The sequence below is a fragment of the Beta vulgaris genome, chromosome 2 (assembly GCF_026745355.1).
Source record: "Beta vulgaris subsp. vulgaris cultivar EL10 chromosome 2, EL10.2, whole genome shotgun sequence".
Classification (NCBI taxonomy): Eukaryota; Viridiplantae; Streptophyta; class Magnoliopsida; order Caryophyllales; family Amaranthaceae; genus Beta; species Beta vulgaris.
Window position 1 is genome coordinate 39,092,525 of NC_079203.1, and position 19,906 is coordinate 39,112,430.

Below are 19,906 nucleotides of genomic sequence, written 5' to 3' on the forward strand. Positions count from 1 at the left end.
AATTTTAACAAAGTATGTAACCAAGTTAAATTAAGTATTATAGATTCGTTTATTTTATTTTGTAAAGTAGAAATATGAGAACATAATCCATGACAACAAAAATTTACTCTGATTGCCTTTATCTTTCCCCCTTTGGCATCTTCAAAAACATTAGTCCAAGATTTCAAAAAGATGAATATTATCTACTAAAAACATCACACCACCAAACTTGTGAGTAACAATTTGGTTAGTATAAGCAAATAAAGCATTCAACTCTCAAAAACCGCAATCCAAGAATATTAGCCATTCATGTAGACGCACACATGCAAAAAGATCAAACTTAGAAATATCAAATTAACTAGTTCCATTGTAGCATGATGAAAGGAGAAGGATAGAAAAGACAAATATTAAACAAAGTTCATGTTCCCACACAAAAACAAACTAAACGAGAAAAATTTATGATTTAGGAGAGGGAGGTTGTTCTACTTCTTCCACCACATCATGAAGCTTAGCCATCACTTCTTGATGATTTTTGGCCAATGTATCATTTCCCTTGAGCACAATGTCTTCCAACTTCAACAACCTAGAGTTCATTGCTTGAAGGGAGGAAGAAAGTTCACCAAGCCGAGCCATAATCTCTTGTTGTCCGTCCAAGGCTTTGTCAACTTTGTGCATTACCCCTTGTACCAACCCATTTAAATCCTTAGCTTCCGTAGCAAACTCCATCATTGCTTCCGAATGACCCATAACCAAGGAGAACAAAGAATCCAATCTTCTAGCATGAGCTAGAGTATATGTAGAACCAATGGTAGGATTTTGAGAAGACGAGGGAGCAGTTTGAGAAGGATTGGGTGCAGCTGTTTGTTCCTTAGGTTTGGGAACAGCAGGTTGTTCCTCTGGAATGGGAACAACACCTGTTTTCTTAGCTTTAGGAACAGAACAAGAGGGTTTTGAGGTAGAGGGAGGGATAGGATCATTTTGTGGTGCTAGGGTAGATGGTGAGGCAGATTTTTGTGGAGATGGAGGAAAAGGAGGATTGGTTTCCATGGGAACAGGAGTCAGTTCCCTAGAAGGAGGTAGGTTAGATTCATAATCTTCCCTATCAATCACCCTAACTTCATCTTCCTCAAAACTTTCATCGGCATCAAGCAAAGGAAAATTAAGCACTTTCATGTTTTGAACTCTTTGACTAGTTCTAGTGCTTTTGGCAACCGGTTTCACCACCTCATCAACCACCTTCTTCCCTTTCTTCTTAGCTTCTTCTTTTTCTTTTTCGATTTTCTTTTCTTTTTCATTTTTCTTTTCTTTTTCTTTTTCCACTTTTTCATTTTTCTTCTTTTTAACTTCTTTTTCTTCTTCTTCCACTTCATCATCCACATCATCATCATCATCATCAAGGTTAGCCCTTCCCTTGATTACTTCTCCATTCACAACACAAACATTCAAGTTATTCAAGGCACGCACATTCAACATATTTCCCGTGGATACACCAATGGACTGAGTTCCCGAAATTTTCACATTGAACTTAAGTAGAATTTCGGTTACTAAAGCTCCATATCCAACAACAAATCCATATCAATACAATGACTCATGTGTTGAATCATTAAAGAGGGAAAATTTATGTGCTTATGAGAGGCTAAATGTAACACCCCGATAATTCTCTTTTTCTAGAAATAACTTTATAATAAACCTTAGAGAATTACCCAGGCATTATCGCCCGTGTGATAACGTTTCGGCTTACTTAGAATTTTGCAGCGAAAAACTTATTAAAAATCAACTTTATTAAAACTTACGAAACCAAACGACAATGTCAGAACTAAACACACCAACTTAAACTATTGTCTGAAAACATAAACTCCTAGGAAAACAACTTAAATAAAACTAATATTACAAGAGCCACTCCAATCCAGATTCCCCAATGATATGCATCTTCGAACCTGTAATGTCAATGCCGTCTCAACTCTGCTCCCCCGAAGGATCACCACAGGATCAATAGGTAAAGCCATGATCACAAACACAGACAAGCACGTAATCAGCAAAGCTGAGTACTACATATCAGACATACATAACCCTAAACATGATACTACAAAAATATAACTTGCAGGAATAAATAATAATAAAACATATAATAATCTGCAGACTACTCTTACTGAACTAGACTCTAAACTTTTATTTCTTCTTTAAATGGAATAGTTATGGGACGAGTTGTCTATACTGAAATAGGAAATATGGGAGCTACCACATATTCCAAATGACCTGCGATATCGAGGAACCTTTGAACTAAAAAGGAAAGGTGATCAATCCAATCCTAGGAAAACTCACGGCACGCTCACCATGAATCCCAACCCTTAGTGTCCAACTCTAGACGTGCACCAGTCTAAAGTCTATAACCTATTCTCGTTTCACTTTACATTGCATTCATTTTAATACTTGTGTTGACACCAACCAAGCACACAACACATAACCAATAATCATATAATCATTCACATAACTCCTTTTTATATATATCTTAGAATTAACAAGTGTTCACAACTTATCATTCAAGACTCCTTTAACTTCTTTTATTCTTTACTAACTTGCCTGTTGAACCTAGCCAACAGTAAACTGTACCTTTATATAGGTATAACTCGTACTTACCAAATAAGATCCACGGTTCTTATACGATAAATAAATAATACTCAAGAATCTATGTAACACATGATTCCATCTTATTTACATTACTTCACTCACGAATTAATACATAAACTGGACTTATCTGCTTGCATCAAACTTCCATACAAATATTCATACTCATAAATACTACTAGTTTACATGTAGCACACAGACAAAGAACATGTAAAACAATTCTAGTAAATCACATATATGAACAACAGAGTCCTATACATGATACTAATAAATAAAACATCCTTAAAGCATGTTTCTAAATCATATAGCACGTAGACTATGTACGTACCTTGTATAAACAAATCTTTAGGCCACTTTTACGCTCTAAAAGTCTCCCACTACGAATTCTCCGCCTAGAAAATAAAATAACGAAATAAACGTCTCGTACTAAAAATTTACAGCAACTTTAAAAACGTTCCAAACCCTTTTAAATGTCTTTAAAATCGTTTTTATGTATTAAACTTCCGTTATTTTTAATCCCTAGTATAGTACAACTATTCTAGTGATTAAAAATCATTAAAAACCCTTAAAATACATACTTTCTGAAATTCCAGCACTTATAAAAATTTATAAATCTTATGAAAATATATTTAATACATGTAAAATTTATACACTAACCAAATCTCATGCTTTATACTTTATAAATATAGTTTCTAGTGATTAAAAACCCTAAAAACTATATCTTTCATAATAAAAACTGAAAATAATAAATCTGAAATTTATTATTTTTACATATATGACAGCCAAAATATATTTTACATATAAAACACTAATTTAAATCATAAACATGCTAATAAATAATAAAATAATATAAAAACTAATACTTTAATGGAATCTTAGAGGAGAAGAAAAGAAAAACAACCACAACAAGGAGGAAGGAAAGGGCGCCGGCAGCAGTGAAATCAACAAAGGGACCGGCGGCAGAGATTTTCAGCACTTGAAAAGGTTTGTGACGTTTCTTGTTCGATAAGAAACGTTACTTAGCGGAGAAGAAGCAAGCTTTTGAGGGAAAAATATGAAAGCCACGCTCAAAGAGGAGAGAGAAGGTGAAAGGCCGGGTGAGAGAGAAAGAAAGAGAAATTACGTGCAAGGGAGGAGAGAGAAAGTAGAGTGTAGGGTAAAATTTTGGGTTTTTAGGTTATTTAAATAGAGGCTAATCCTTTTGGGCTTAGGAAAAGAGATTTCAATAATTAAAACTTTGATGACTAACAAGATGGGCTTATTAGGACTTTAGTCATCAAATAATCCTTTCCCTTTTTATTACTTTTGGGCTTTCAATTCCATTAAGCTTTCTTTTCAAATATGCTTTTAATAATTAAAACTCTTATTAAAACATGCTTAATTAAAATATTACAAATTTTATTAAGCTATGAAAAATATTTTTAGTTGACTTTTAAAATAGTCAACCCTTTTTAAAAGTCAAATTATTTTCCAAACTCATTTGGATTTAAATATAACTACATAAATACTTTAATATATTTATGAAAATCCTTTAAAATTGTGGGAGATTACACTAAACAATGAATATAAATCAAGTCCAACATGCTAACTTGAGCACGTTTAGAGAGACGAGGCAATAAGGCTTTCTTTAGGATGTGAAATAAAATTTTGTGGTAGGGAGAAAGAAGATTATGATCAAGAAATGTTTTTCCCTTTTGACCACCATATTTAACAATCAATTGATCAAAAGAGATATCCGAAAATGGATAGGATCCACGTTGTTTCTTGAAATAAACATCAGTTCCTCTCACGGGAACACCAAGCAATTTACCCAAAATTTTAGCATTAAAATCTATTTGAGTCCCTTTACCAAAGTGGAACAATTTCCTTCTTCATCCATGGAAAAGTTTTCACAAAATTCATCCATTAATTTAGGAATGAAACTATTTCCATAACAATTCACAAAAGAGATGCTCCCACCTTGAAACTTGATCATATTGAGCAATTGACGAAAATTTACTCTTTTCACCAAGAAACATCAATAAAAAGTCCATGAACATACCTGGATGCCGTGGGATTTTTTCGAGCAACTCTTGTTGTTCCTCTCTCGGGAACATCTGATTCCCCTTCACTTGTTGCATGTGCTTCTTCAACCTCCATTTCAACCGTTTTCTTCCATTTCTTCCTTTTCCTTAGAATTCTAATGAAAATTGGGAGAATATCCATGGGTGTAGGTGATTCAATTTTAGAGGAAGGAGAGGGTTTTTCGGCTTTGTGGGAGGAGAGAGAGTGAGAATGTTTTTTGGATTCATATTTTGTGGAGTATTTTCGGTTTTATGAGAAGGAAAGAAAAAATTTTGTTTTGGTTTAAGGAAGAATAAAATAAATAATATGAAACCGTGTATAGTACACGTTTTAGGGAAAAAAAATTCTATCTAATTTGAAAAAAATATCTTCAACTAATTTGAGAGATATAAGGAAAAATCAGATTTTTAGGAAATAAAATCTGAACAGAATATTTTTGGATTTTCGAATTTTGAAAGGAAAAAATCTAAATTGTACACGCTGGGAACAGCGTTTGGGAACAATGAATGGAAACAACGAAATTTTGCTACTTTGGAACTCCATTAATTCTTTTAATCCTTTGTATCACTTAAGGCATAGAATTGTCTTATGAACAATAAGGGGAATATTATTGGACATTGGTGAGCAGTTTTCAGACATTTTTACTTATACACATGAAATAATCATATAAGATTGTGATGTATTTAAGCAAATAAAACATCGAATAGCACATCCAGACATAATGCCAAAGAATTAACACAAAGGGGAATATTGTAGCAATCATTTCAACTTGATTAAGCCAAGTTCAAGTCTCAATTTCTCAAACCTATCTCTATTTAAGGGCTTTGTCAAAATGTCTGCAATTTGACGTTCAGTCTCACAGAATTCCATTTTAATAAGACCCTTTTCAACATTATCTTTCAGAAAGTGATGCCTAATATGGATGTGTTTGACTCTTGAATGATGCACGGGATCTTTAGAAATACTAATAGCACTAGTATTATCACAATAGATGGGAACACATTCAAAGTAATTCCATAGTCACGTAGTTGTTGTTTTATCCATAGCATTTGGGAACAACATGCTGCTGCTGCAACATATTCAGCCTCAGCTGTAGATAAAGCAACTGTGTTTTGCTTCTTGGTGCTCCAAGAAACTAAACTATGACTAAGGAACTGAACCATACCTGATGTACTCTTCCTATTGACCAGATCTCCTGCATAGTCAGCATCCGCAAATCCTTTCAATTCAAAGGTATCACTTCTCGAATAGAATAGGCTTAAATCATCTGTTCCCTTGAGGTATCTTAGGATTCTCTTCACAGCTGTGAGATGAGATTCCTTTGGATTGGCTTGAAACCTTGCACATAACCCACACTGAAAGCAATATCAGGACGACTTGCAGTTAGATATAGTAATGAGCCAATCATACCTCGATACTTGGTTTGATCCACACTTTTCCTATAGAATCTTCATCCAATCTGGTTGAAATTCCCATAGGTGTATGATTACTTTGGATGCTTCCAAACCATACTTTTTCAATAGTTCCTTTATGTACTTTTGTTGATGGATGTAGATTCCTTCTTCTGTTTGCTTGATTTGCAACCCCAAGAAGAAGTTGAGCTCACCCATCATACTCATTTCAAATTCTTTACTCATGAGATTAGCAAAGTCCTTGCACAAAGATTCATTAGTGGCACCAAATATAATATCATCAACATATATTTGAACAACTAATAAATGTTTTCCTTTTGATTTTAAAAACAAGGTTCGATCCAATTTTCCTCTTTTAAACTCATTTTCAAGAAGAAACTTCATGCCTCTTTGGAGCTTGCTTTAACCCATAAAGAGCTTTGTCAAGCTTAAAGACATGATTAGGAAATTCTTTACTTTCAAAACCTGGAGGTTGTTCTACAAATACCTCCTCATTAAGATAACCATTTAGAAAAGCACATTTTACATCCATTTGATACAATTTAAAACCCATGAAGGAGCAAAATGCTATGAAAATTCTAATTGCTTCCAGTCTTGCAACTGGAGCAAAAGTTTCTTCATAATCAATGCCTTCCTGTTGATTGTATCCTTTCACAACTAACCTGGCCTTGTTTCTTATTATGGTTCCGAACTCATCTAATTTGTTTCTAAACACCCACTTTAAACCAATAACCTTATTATGTTTAGGTTAGGTTCAATGTGCCAAACTTTGTTTCTTTCAAATTGATGAAGTTCATCCTGCATTGCTACATCCAATCAGCATCAGTGAGAGCTTCTTCATGATTCCTAGGTTCCAACATAGAAAGAAAAGCATGAAAAGCACAAAAGTTTTTCAATTGAGATCTCGTTTGAGTTCCCTTATTTATGTCACTGATTATGAGTTCCACAAGATGGGAACGATGAGTTTTCCAAGGCTTTGGTTGGAAATCTTGGATGGAAACTAGGTTTCCTTGATCATCTTCATTTCCCTGTAATTGGGAACCAGGTTCAACAATATAGATTCATTCACTTGTGTATCATCACCTAGTTCTTCTTCTTCCTCATTGGGAATAGGAACAGGATGGCTTTGTTCCCATGACTTCGTCTTCTAAAGTCTCATCAATAAGACTTAGATCTTTTGACAATCCTATTTCGAAGTCATCTTCAACATGTTTGCTTGCATCAAATTTATCTGTTTCATCAAAAATAACATGCACACTTTCTTCTACACACATAGACCTTTTATTATAAACTCTATAAGCTTTGCTACTAGAAGAATATCCTAAGAATACAGCTTCTTCACTTCTACCATCAAATTTTCCAATATTTTGTTTCCCATTATTATGAACAAAACATTTACATCCAAATGTTCTGAAATATGTAATATTGGGCTTTTTACCAAAATACAGCTCATAAGGAGTTTTTTATTTAATAAAGGTCTTACCATGGCTTGATTTATAATATGACAAGCAATATTCACAGCTTCTGCCCAAAAGTTTTTAGGAAGACCACTAGCTATCAACATAGTCCTAGCCATTTTTTCTAGTGTTCTATTCTTCCTTTCAACAACACCATTTTGTTGAGGTGTTCTAGGGGCTGAGAAATTGTGATCTAATCCGTTGTCTCTGCTAAAGTCATCGAACTTAAAATTCTCAAATTCCTTGCCATGGTCGGATCTAAGGTGTAGTAACTTATGACCACTCAAATTTTGAACTTTCTTTGCAAAGACAAGGAACTCATCATAAGTCTCGTCCTTGCTAGAAAGAAAAATAACCCAAGTAAATCTAGAGAAGTCATCTACAATTACTAACACATATTTCTTTCCACTCCTACTTTGTATCCTCATAGGTCCACATAAATCCATAAGAATTAACTCTAAAGGTCTTGTGGTACTTACCACATTCTTGGATTTGAAAGAGGACCTAACATGCTTACCTTTTGCGCATGCATCACACACATGATCTAAATGAAACTTAGTAGAGGGTAAACCTAAAACTAGTTCTTTAGAACGCATTTTGTCAAGCAAGGAAAAGCTAGCATTACCTAGACGCTTGTGCCATAAAAATGAATCATCATCAATAACACTAAGGCATGTGAATTTGTTTTTGGGAACAAGGTTGAGATCCACAACATATGTGTTCCCTTTCCTTGTTCCTTCCAAAATGATTACCTTTGTGCTATTGTTGACACTTAAACATTTTTCACTATTAAACTTCACACAATTCCCTTTATCACAGAATTGGGAAATACTTAACAAGTTATGCTTTATTCCATCAACTAGAAACACATTATCTATGGAATGTGACGATGACTTACCAACTTTGCCCATGGCATTTATGTTACCTTTCTTGTTGTCACCAAAAGTCACACTTCCACCATTATAGGCTGAGAGTGAGAGAAATCTTGATTTATCTCCTGTCATATGCTTAGAACCACTGTCTAGGTACCATGTGTTGTTCTCCCTCACTCCAACCTGCATGAAAACTAATTGTTAGAGTTAGGAACCCAATCTTTCTTGGGTTCCTTTCCTTCAGGAACAATAGATTTCTTTTTCCAAATTACTCTACTTGTTTCCAAGTTCTCATTAATGCGACCAAGTCTTTTAGGACATGAGTTCCTAAAGTGACCAGTGTTCCCATAAAACATACAAACTTTATCACTTGGTAAATCAACTCTTCGGTTCGTTTTGTTTGAGGGTTCTTAATCCAGTTTGGAATAGGTAGCATTTTCTTTTCATTTCTCATTTGGTGCAGTTCCCCTACAAGTTCATTATTTTCAATTTCCAAAAATGAAACATGATTTTTCAATTCGTTTATTTCAGATTTGAAACTTTGCAAGGGAACTGACTTAATGTCAAATGAACTTACTTCAGGAACAAACTCTTTTATTGTGATAACTCAAGACTTAACAAGTAGTTCTCATTTTTAAGATTTTCGAAATCCTCTTTTAATTTAAGATTTTTGTCAAACAACTCGAAAAATCTTTTCTCAATATCAATTCGAACACTTTTAAGCCAAGAGGTATGTTCCTTTGCACACTTAAAGCATGTTGACATTGTTTTAGTTTAATGGTCTCATCTTTGCAATCATTTACAGCGTCAACAATAAACTCAAATAATTTTCTTTACTTAAAGAATTAAGACGAGTTTTGATGGTGTCTAGACTTGCCTCAAGAGATTCAATCTCTTCATCAGATTCGGAATTGTCAAGAGCCATAAGACAGAAGTTTGCAGTCTCCTCATTTGGTTGAGGATCATCTTCTTCTTCGAGTCAGAGTCTCCCCATGCAGCAACCATAGCTTTCTTCATGTCAGATCGAGTATAGGAGTTTTTGTATTCCTTGTTCCTATCTCTGCTTCGTTCCCTTCCTTTGCCTTTTTCTTGTTCCCATTGGGGACAATCCTTGATGAAGTGCTCAGACTGCCACACTTATGACAAACAAGTTTGTTAGAATATTTCTTATTCTTACCTTTGTAATCTCCATTCTTCATGTTCCTAAACATTCTTTTGAATTTTCGGACCATGAGAGCGGATTCTTCTTCATCAGTTTCGAGTCTTCATTTTCATCAGCTTTTAAGGCAATCGATTTTTGCTTGGACATATCTCCATTCTCATTGTCCAATTGCAACTCATGAGTCATAAGGGAACCAGCAAGTTGTTCCAAATTGAACTTAGTAAAGTCCTTAGTTTCCTGTAAGGCAGTTACCTTAGCCATCCATCGATCCCTAGGAAGGCTCCTTAGGACCTTTCGTACCTGTTCCTCAGATGTAATCACTTTACCAAGAGATGTTAGCTCATTAATAATATTAGTAAAGCGTGTAAACATGTCTTGGATAGACTCTTTTGATTTCATTTGAAAAAGTTCATATTGGTTCATCAAAAGATCTATTTTTGATCTCTTAACTTCACTCGTACCTTCATGAGTGACTTCAAGAAGATCCCAAATTTGTTTTGCGGTTTTACATCCCATGACACGATTGTGTTCATGAGGTCCAAGACCACAATGAAGCAGTTTTATAGCAAGAGCATTAATTTCCATCTTTTCGAAATCAGCTTTATCAAAATCAGATATAGATTTAGGAATTACCTCATTCTTGTCATTAGTGGTAGTGACTTCAAAATCACCTACCTCTATGACTCTCCATACCTGGTAATTGTCGGCTTTGATAAAGATCTCCATTCGTTCTTTCCAGTAAGTGTAAAACTTACCATTGAACATTGGTGGCCTCTGCGTAGAGTACCCTTCTTCCAGTTTCTCTCTAGTATTCATATTTTTCAAGATCTTGAACTCAACAGGGTTTCCTGAATATTAGAGTTCCCGCTCTGATACCAATTGTTGTATAATATGAGCACTATAAGAGGGGGGTGAATTATAGTGAGAGAATAAGCTATACTTTTTGCGGAATTAAAAGTAAACTTGGGAACAAACAATGGGAACACGAGAGATTTACGAGGAAAAACTTCCTAGGCCTAGTAGGAAGAAACAACCTCGACCACAAGGGATTTTAAACAACTTTCCACTATAATAGGCCAAAACAACTCTGATTACAACCTATTACTTTTCTCTGATTCTCAACTTAAGTCACTCAACTCAAGTTCCCAACGACAGTTCCCACAACTGACGTTTCTCTTAAACTTCACTCGAAGTTCTTTCTCTTTCTCTTTCTCTTTCTCTTTCTCTTGCTTCACTCAAAGCTTTCTCACACTTACAAGAGTTCACTCAAACCCTTTTTCTCAAAAATACACTTTGTAAAATAATGGAAGAGTAATAAACTCGATTAATGTAAGTATGAATTCTCTTAAGGAAAAGGCACTGACACTTTAGATAACTTAAGACAAATTAACTAAGTCAGACACAATTTTGCTCAAATGAATTAGGCGCCTATTTATAGACAATTAAGACAAGACATGTTCTCCACTAATTTGACCATTATCACATGTCTCCATGATGTTTAATTAATTAATTAAATTAAATTAATTATTCCATGTCATGTAAAGCATCCACTAATCCACTACTTCACTTCATAGAAGCAGTAACACATTACGTGGTTTTTACAAACTTGGAGAATAATTAAACTTATTTAATTAAATAAATACTTGGAGGATAATTAACTAAGCCACTAAATCCACTAACTACATAAAACGTGTAGCAGTATTTAGGCGTGAATCTAGTTTTAGGAAATAAATAAATAAAATCTTTAGCTAGTTTTTAGGAAAAATATCTTTTTCAAAATTTTTTAAAAACCGGAAAAACAGTTTTATATTTAAAAAATCCGAAACATTTAAAAACCGGAAAATATTAATTTTGGAAAACTAAATCTTTTAAATAAAATATAAAAGATAAAATATATATATTAAAAAGATAATATTTGAAAATCAGTTAATTTAAAATCAGAAAATCTTTTTAAAATCTTTTCCTAACAAACTTAAATAACTATCCTAAAATATGGATCTTAGTCAAAATATCCCTAAAAACTCTAACAACTATATTGGGACAATTTCACTTAGGCGCACAATATTAGATCTCTTAGAGTTCCTAAATTAGTTTTAAGTCTTGTTCTCTAACTTTAAGTCTTGTTCCTTAACCTTGTTCCTATAGTGCCAGGTCTGTTCCTTTCATGGGAACAGAACCAAGTTCCTTTGAGAATTCACCACGAACTTAATTAAACTTTTACTCAACCTTAACAAGAAGATTAATAAATACCCTAATGTATTCTAATCTTCATTCCATGCTTGATTCTTCATCTCTCGAACATCTTTACTTCGATCTTGATTAATTCTCCTTTAATCTTCAATCAAGTATTCTCTTAGCTCGAGCATGAATTACCTTGCAACAACATAAATAAAATATACTATGTCTTTTGTGGTTAGGTCATCTTCAAAACTCAAGGGTCAACACTGATCATGGATTCTAAGCAATTAAACATAAAATCTATGACTATTCTAAGGTTAAACATGATTAAAAGATAACTAAACTAACAGAAATCGCAATTATAAGAATATGAGAATGAAGATCTAAAATAAACTAAAAGCAAGAACAAACACTAAGAGAAAGAAATAAAAACTGAAACTTCAAATTAAATTCAATGTAAAGTACCTTTGATGTTAACGGAATCACAAACTATTAATCTCAATTCTCAATCAAAACTCAAGTGTTTTCTCTCTAGTATAAACCCTAAAAAACTCTCTAAAAACTAGAATAAAGCGTCAGTTCAAAAACTAAACAAAACTATAGTTTAATGAAGCCGCGATTTTCTTTCTGGAAACGCATGGTGAGGACGCATTATAAAGAGGTGCGGGCGCACCAAGCAAAGGTGCAGGCGCACCAAAATCAGGTGTGGACGCACCTAACTCCGCCGCCTTAAGCTGAAATGTTCTGTCAGATGGTGCGGGAGGACCAACAATTGGTGCGAACGCACCAACAGTTGGTGCGGGCGCACCGTAGTGTTCTGTGATTTGCCTCTAAAGCCGCTGAAGGTGCGGGAGCACCAATAGCATGTGCGACCGCACCATTGTGTGCGGGGGCCTCCAAACGCACCTCAAGCTTCCTCGATGTCTCTCGCTCTTCCACTTAAGTTGTATCTCGCAATATTCGGCCCCGAAAAGGGTCATACCTGCAATAAAAATACGAGAAAACCTGGTGAAAAGCACCAGACACAGGTGTGGGCGCACCGTAGTGTTATGTGATTTGCCTCTAAAGCCGCTGAAGGTGCGGGCGCACCAGTAGCATGTGCGAGCGCACCATTGTGTGTGGGGGTCTCCAAACGTACCTCAAGCTTCCTCGATGTCTTTTGCTCTTCCACTTAAGTTGTATCTCGCAATATTCGGCCCCGAAAAGGGTCATGCCTGCAATAAAAATACTAGAAAACCTGGTGAAAGCATATGTACTAGAAATTCGATCAAAATAGATCGAAAATCTAGCAAAAAGTCACTATGATCAATCAATGATCAAGTGAGGAAGTAGAAAGGGAAATGAGGAGAAAAGAGGGGATAAAAGAGAATAAGGAGGACCAAAATAAACCAAAAGGATGTCATGATCTCAGTCTAGAAGAAGGTAAACCGCTTAAGTCTCATTAAGATGAATTCTTCTCTATAATTATGGATTTGCAAAACATCGATGTTTAGATCGATGATGAGAATATGGTTATTAGGTTGTTCTGTTCTTTACCACCTTCGAATAAGCACTTTCGAGATACCTTATTATATAGTAAAGATGATTTGAGTTTGCAGGATGTTAAGGAGGCCTTAACTCATAGAGATTTAATTGACAATAAATTGGTTAATAAATCTAATAATTCTGCTCTCACAAATGCTTTGGTTGCTCATGGTGGGAAGAATTCTGGCAAAATCTGTAATTATTGTCATGTGAAGGGTCGTATTAAATCTGATTGTTGGAAATTAAACAAAAAAAAATGGAGAAAGGTCCAATGAGGATCAATCTGCAAATATTGTCGACGTTGTTCTTGATGATGATCTTGCACTTTAGAGTTTAGGGTTACAAGAGTTTGGGTTGCGGTTTCTACGATCTCTTGATTTTTGGTACCCTCTTGAGATCTCTTGGTAAAACGAGAAACCGTGTGGATTTTCGTTTTTGGAGTCTAAGATAGATTGCTTTTGAGTTTGTAATAAATTAACAATTTTTGGTTATGCATTAGATTATTTGTTCTAGTTATGTTATTTCTTATCTCAAATTTGGTACTTTTGTATTTATTAAATACAACTGCAATTTGAAAAATTACTGTTGTCATTCAGTTTTTTTAGAACTACCCTTGAGTTTGTTGTTGAGATGAAGAAGTGTCTTGAAGAGAGTTTGGTCAATTTGAGGAAGCATGTTTGGCGTTGATGACTTAAGGCTCTTGATCTAGGCCATGTGATGGTTTTGTATACGGATTTTGTGTTCGAAGACGCATCGGTATACAATTATAGAAGATGTCCGTTTTCTGGATTGCCTACAATGGGTAGGTTTATGGAATTTTGTTTTAGGTGGAAGTTCTATGGTTTTGGGGTGAGCATTACTTCTTGGTTCAAGGTGGAGTTACCTTGTTTGATCGACTTCAAGTTAAGGTGGCGATTTGTTAAAGTTTTGTGCCTTGAACTCGTTAAAATTCGTCAGTTTCTGTTTTCGCAGGCCCGCCCGATCGGGCGGACGTCGCGAATTATGATTGGGCGGACATTGCCCGATCGGGCCCGAGTCGTTAGTAGTTTTGAAGAAATTGATCGCCCGATCGGGTGGCTTAGCAGCTACGCGTTTTGACTTATTCTTTTCTGATTTATCTTTTAGGGTTTTGTATGGAGTTCCTTGTGTTATAAGAGGGCTTCCTGATGTTCATTATTTAACACACAACTTTAGAAACATTTTTAGCCTCTAGTAATTCTAGGACTCCTTATATTATTCTTTCTGGTTTTTCGCCATTATAGTGAAGAAGCTCTAATCCTCCATCTGTGGACGTGGGTCAAATTTAACTGAACCACATAAATTCTTGTGTTCTTTATTTGTTCATCTTTATTGTTTTTCTCACATTTATGATTTTATTGATTTCATTCCATATTAATCAAACTACAACACCCTGTTTTCTAACATGGGGCTTGAGCCTATAACACATGTATCTCTATTATATAAGAGAAGGGAGGATCTTTGGTGTCCCTTTATAAATTTATTGAATTGCCCAGTAAATCAACTACTACAAAAAAAAGGAAAGTCAAACTCAAACTCAAATATATCATTAAAAAAATCAACTTAAATGTTGAAGGCAATCAAGTTATAACTGGACCACCAAAATAAGAAACATTGACTATGAGATTACATCAATCAAATATCTTATAATTAAGTCAGAAACACAATTAAGTGTTATATCAAAACGAAATTAATCAATTAACAATGTGAAATGATTTATCTAACACAAAACACTATGTTAATACATTGTACGAAATTCCAAATATAATTCACTTAGAATTCTTTTATCGTTCATCAAATTTAATTTTAAAAATTCTAAAGAAAGAATAAGTAAAAAAATTATAAAAGAAGAGTTAAGTGATAGAAGCTTAACCACGGATTTAAGCCAAAAGAAATGTCTAATGTCTAAACTTTCACCCCAAAAAAATTTGTCTTTTGTTTGATTCATCTCAATGAGTACTTTATTAATATTTAATTATTTTTTTTTACTAATATGTAATGAAAGATATTTAATGGATAATAAGTGCATTGGCAAACGTGGAAAGTCAAAGTAGGAAAGATAAAAAAAATACAGAGAGAGTATAATAGAGATATCTTTAATTGTTGAAATTTTTCACCATGAAAAAAGCAATCCTTTCAAGACTAGAATTCTTTTTGGCAAATAATACCTTCAGTCCACCCACATCATTCCTTCCTCCAGAAACAAACAAATACTTGCGATAAATCACCAAAGTTGCCAACTAATGAGATCTAGCTAATGCCACGTAACATAATCGAAAGCCCACTAAAGCAATAGACACAGATTGTAGCCCAACCCAACATGAAAAAAAAAACATAAACTAATACATAGAACTTAGAACTTATTATGGACCTGGTCATTCCAACACCAAAATTCAAGACATACCACTAACAACTAAAGGTGATCATAGGTCAGGCTGAATCAGACTTTAGCAAAAGAAAAAGTAGCCCGTCTCAGGTCAAAGTCATAGGTCGGGACAGTGGCGGAGCCAGGATTTCAAAATCGAGGGGCCACAAAAAAGACAACGGATATTCTATATTGAAAATTTTACAACGCAAAGACACATTGTCTAATATTCATTGTCATACATTCCAAACTAAGAAAAAATTACATAAAAAAAAATAAAAAATTACAAGTGCATTCGACAACTCTTCATTTTTTGGAAACGATTAGTAATATCATCATCGGAAACTTGAAGAAACACTTCTTTCTCAACAAAAGTAACCAAGCAATCATTCAAAAATTGATCACCCATTGCTATTTCACAACTTACTTTTTATGTAAGTCATTCCCGAAAACACTCTTTCCACACTTGCCGTAGCAACCGGAAGAATCAACATCAACTTGATGAGCAAAAATACAAGTGGATAAGGTTCATTCCTATGTGTTTCAACAAACTTCATTGCAAGGGAAGAAAGATCATTGACATTTTGGAATTCACCACTATCATCTCGCATACCTTCCATGAATATATCAAGTTGACAATCAAGAGTATCTAAATCATTAGTTGTAAATTCGGAAGGATAAAGAGTGGAAAGTTTAAGTACATTTTCCTTGTTAAAAGAAGAGAATCCATCTTTGGGACACAAGCAAGCCATGCATTTAATCAACTCCATATTAACCTCATCAAAATGATTATTAAGTTCTTGAAGTTGTAGATCAATTACTCCTATAAACACTTCCACCCGAAAATGATGAAGATATATCGCTTCTTTAATAAAATGCCTTGATCTTCCTTGAGGAATGTATTTATCCTCCATGTTGGGAACAACAATGGCATGTTTATTGCAAAATGAGGTAACCTTACTCAAATGAATCTCCCACCCACCATCTCTCATTTTTTGCAATACTTTTTTAGTTAAAGAAACAAGTCTCATGGCATTAACAATGTCTTGATCTTTTCTTTGTAAAGCATTACACAAGTCATTACTCATTAGTGTACCCAAATATTGTAGACATCAATTGTGCCATAAAAACAAAATCAAACGGTTCTAGAAAGAGCACAACACCTTGAGCTTTTGCCTTACCATCCGCATTTGAACCATTTTTTCCAATCATCACAAGTACATCAACAAGAGTAGGAAACAAGTTCATGACATTTTGTAGAGTTTTGTAGTGAGAACCCCAACGAGTGTCACCGGGTCTTTTCAAACCAAGTTCTTGATTTAACCCCGATCCTGTTTCAAGTTCACAAATTTCTAAGGATCGAGCAACATTTTGAGCTTGGATGTCTCGAATCATTTCTCTTCTTTTACAAGAATTTCCAACTACATTCAACAAGGTTCCAAGTGTATCAAAAAGCCAACCACACTCATTATTCTTTTTAGCAACGGAAACAAGAGTTAATTGAAGTTGATGAGCAAAACAATGAACATAGTATGCATTTGGAGTATCATCCATAATCAAAGTCTTGAGGCCATTTATCTCACCTTTCATGTTACTAGCCCCATCATAACCCTACCCTCGAATCTCAGAAGGACTTAATAAATGATCAACAAACAAATATATAATTGCACTTCTAAGAGACAAAGCGGTGGTATCCCCAGCATGAACAAGTCCAAGAAATCGCTCTACTATATTTCCCGATTTCTTTTCAACATAATGCAAACAAAGAACTAATTGTTCCTTTTGGGATACATCACTAGATTCATCGACCAAGATAGCAAAGTAATCATCACCAATTTCCTCTATGATCCGCTTAGTTGTTTCTTTGGCACAACAATTTATGATATATTTTTTAATCATGGGAGATGTAAATTGACAATTTCCGGGAGCATTTTCGAAAATGAACTTTGAAACAACTTCATTATGTGACTTTAACCATTTCAAAAGCTCAATGAAATTTCCCCTATTAAGAGATTCTTCATCTTCTTTATGTCCACGAAATGCCAACCCTTGCCGCAATAGATAAGACAAAAGAAGAAGCTCTCAAGCGAGTTTCGTACTCACTTTTAATCACATCACTTACTCAAGTTTCAATGATTGATTTTTTTTCTTATCTTTCAAATTCATATATTTCTGATAAGCAAGATTGTGAGCACTTTTTACACCTCCAACATATGTCTTAAACCTTTCTGATTTATTCCAAGAACTAAATTTTCCATCTACAAATGCATCTCCCACATTAACTTTAATATCATTCTTAAACAAGTAACAAACAAAACAAAATGCCGCATCTTTCTCGATACTATATTCAAGCCAATCCCATTTACCAAACCATGAAGCAACAAATCGACGCGGACGCGGCCCACTAAGATCTCTTTGAGGAAAGTTATGAGTTTTTGGTTGACAAGGTTTTTTAAGGATATATGCCCTCCTAATCGCATTACGTTGATTTGAAGGATAATCCATTATATTTATTCTTTTTCCCGGGTCATGAGGAAGAAGTTCAATATCATAAACCAACTCTTCATTCTCTAATATGATGGCACACTATCCGTATTTGAACCACTCAAATTCATATCATTTTCGTTAATTTGAGGAGAATCATAAGATGGAGATGCACTAGCATTAGATGATGGAGTACCACTATCTACCATTGGCGTTGAAGAACATGAATTATCTTGAGATTTCATTTTCTTGAATATAAATTGTCGAAGATCGGGTTGTTTTCCCATTGCCTTTGAATTTTTTGATCTAGGTGTATCACTCATCGTTTCCTATGTTCATTATTTAATACAAATTAACACATGAACTAACTATTAAACTATATGAAAATCAATCAATAAGTTACCATCATAAAGAAACTAAATCATCATAGAAAATTATAAACTAATTAACACTACCTAAGTACCTAATTTATACAAATTTACATCTCACAATTTCAACATTCACAAAAAAAATAAACAACAAACTAACTAAATGCATCAATCACTTATCACACCTTACAAATTCGAAAATTCACACATGACACATATATGCAAATATTACAATTAATATCAACCAAATAAGATTTAAATATACAATTTAGGAATAAGAAAATAAATAATGTAAAAGAATTAAAATTTAAATTATGTAAATAGTTTTACAATAATACGTACCTGATGAGCGATGGCTGCCGACTGCGGGCTGGTCGGAGGTCTGAGGTTGCGGTGCCGGTGTGGTGCAGTGCGGCGGACGGCGGTGAAGTCTGGGCAGTGGGCAGTGGGCAGGGACTCAGTAGTCAGTGAGAGTGAGGTAAAAAAAAAATTAAGCGTGAGAATTGGGAAAGGAAGGAAAGAGAAATTGATAGTTTTCAAAATTAAATGGTTTTTAATTTTTAATTTAACTTTTAAAATTTGATAAGAATTGGGAGTTGGGAAATTGGGGACCACTATAATTAATATATGGAAGTGGGCCAAAAAGAAGCAGAAACTGACATTTTAGCCGTTAATGCTGCACACCTGCACTGATGCGCTTCACAATTATTTTTTTCCTGAAAAATCTTTAATTTTTTTTAAATTTGAGGGGTCACGTGACCCAATGTGGCTCCGCCACTGGGTCAGGCGGGTTTAAAAAAACGGCACCAAAGCCTATTATTTTGGGCGGGGCCTAGCGAACTTTTCGGGTCGGATCAAAATTTAGTCTTCTATTCCAAATCTAGGTTGCTCGTGGTCCGAAATTTTCGCCCCAAAAATCAAGGCGGGTCGGACCGGATCGCAGGCCAAAAATCACTGCTTCTGAGTTCGCTTGACTTTGCTCTCGTTGTGCGATTTATAAAACAAACGATACAATACAGTTTTTTGCAATGCCCAAAATCCGTCCATTTTCGGGACGAGCCGGACCGAACTCACCTTGATCACCTCTACTAACAACGTGCTTTGCATCAACATGTTTTGTTTTTAAAAGTTCATTGATGAACATTTTTTTCAACTTTAATAGGGATTAGATATGTACGGAATTTCTTTCCCCACCAATTTTTTTTCTTCTTAATTTTCATAACTCTTTTTATTTTTTTAGTCTTTCTTATTTATTTTTTAAAATATGCAAAAATAAGATAAAGAAAATATACCCTAAATAATGTTATAATTTTTCCGAATATCTATGTATTCGACTGAAAAGAAACAAGTACATCGATTATTATGCCATATTCACCCCCCCACAACATAAAACCATTA

General features: G+C 34.5%; 3 protein-coding genes across 3 annotated transcripts; all 3 read right to left on the reverse strand.

Moving 5' to 3' along the window:
* Window positions 1-12,688: 12,688 nt before the first annotated feature.
* LOC125494860 (uncharacterized) lies at window positions 12,689-16,648 on the reverse strand. Its single transcript, XM_048638705.1, has 3 exons — window positions 16,084-16,648; window positions 12,888-12,963; window positions 12,689-12,731 (listed from the first exon to the last, which is right to left on the reverse strand). Exons 1-3 carry the CDS (start codon window positions 16,646-16,648, stop codon window positions 12,689-12,691), a joined length of 684 nt encoding a protein of 227 aa, XP_048494662.1.
* An 88-nt stretch (window positions 16,649-16,736) lies between these two features.
* On the reverse strand, window positions 16,737-17,246 carry LOC125494861 (uncharacterized). Its single transcript, XM_048638706.1, has one exon. It carries the CDS (start codon window positions 17,244-17,246, stop codon window positions 16,737-16,739), a length of 510 nt encoding a protein of 169 aa, XP_048494663.1.
* Window positions 17,247-17,267: 21 nt separating this feature from the next.
* Window positions 17,268-18,161, reverse strand: LOC130590511 (uncharacterized). Its single transcript, XM_057392984.1, has 2 exons — window positions 17,861-18,161; window positions 17,268-17,704 (listed from the first exon to the last, which is right to left on the reverse strand). The coding sequence occupies exons 1-2, from the start codon at window positions 18,159-18,161 to the stop codon at window positions 17,268-17,270; spliced, it is 738 nt and encodes a 245-aa protein (XP_057248967.1).
* Between the last annotated feature and the right edge of the window lie 1,745 nt (window positions 18,162-19,906).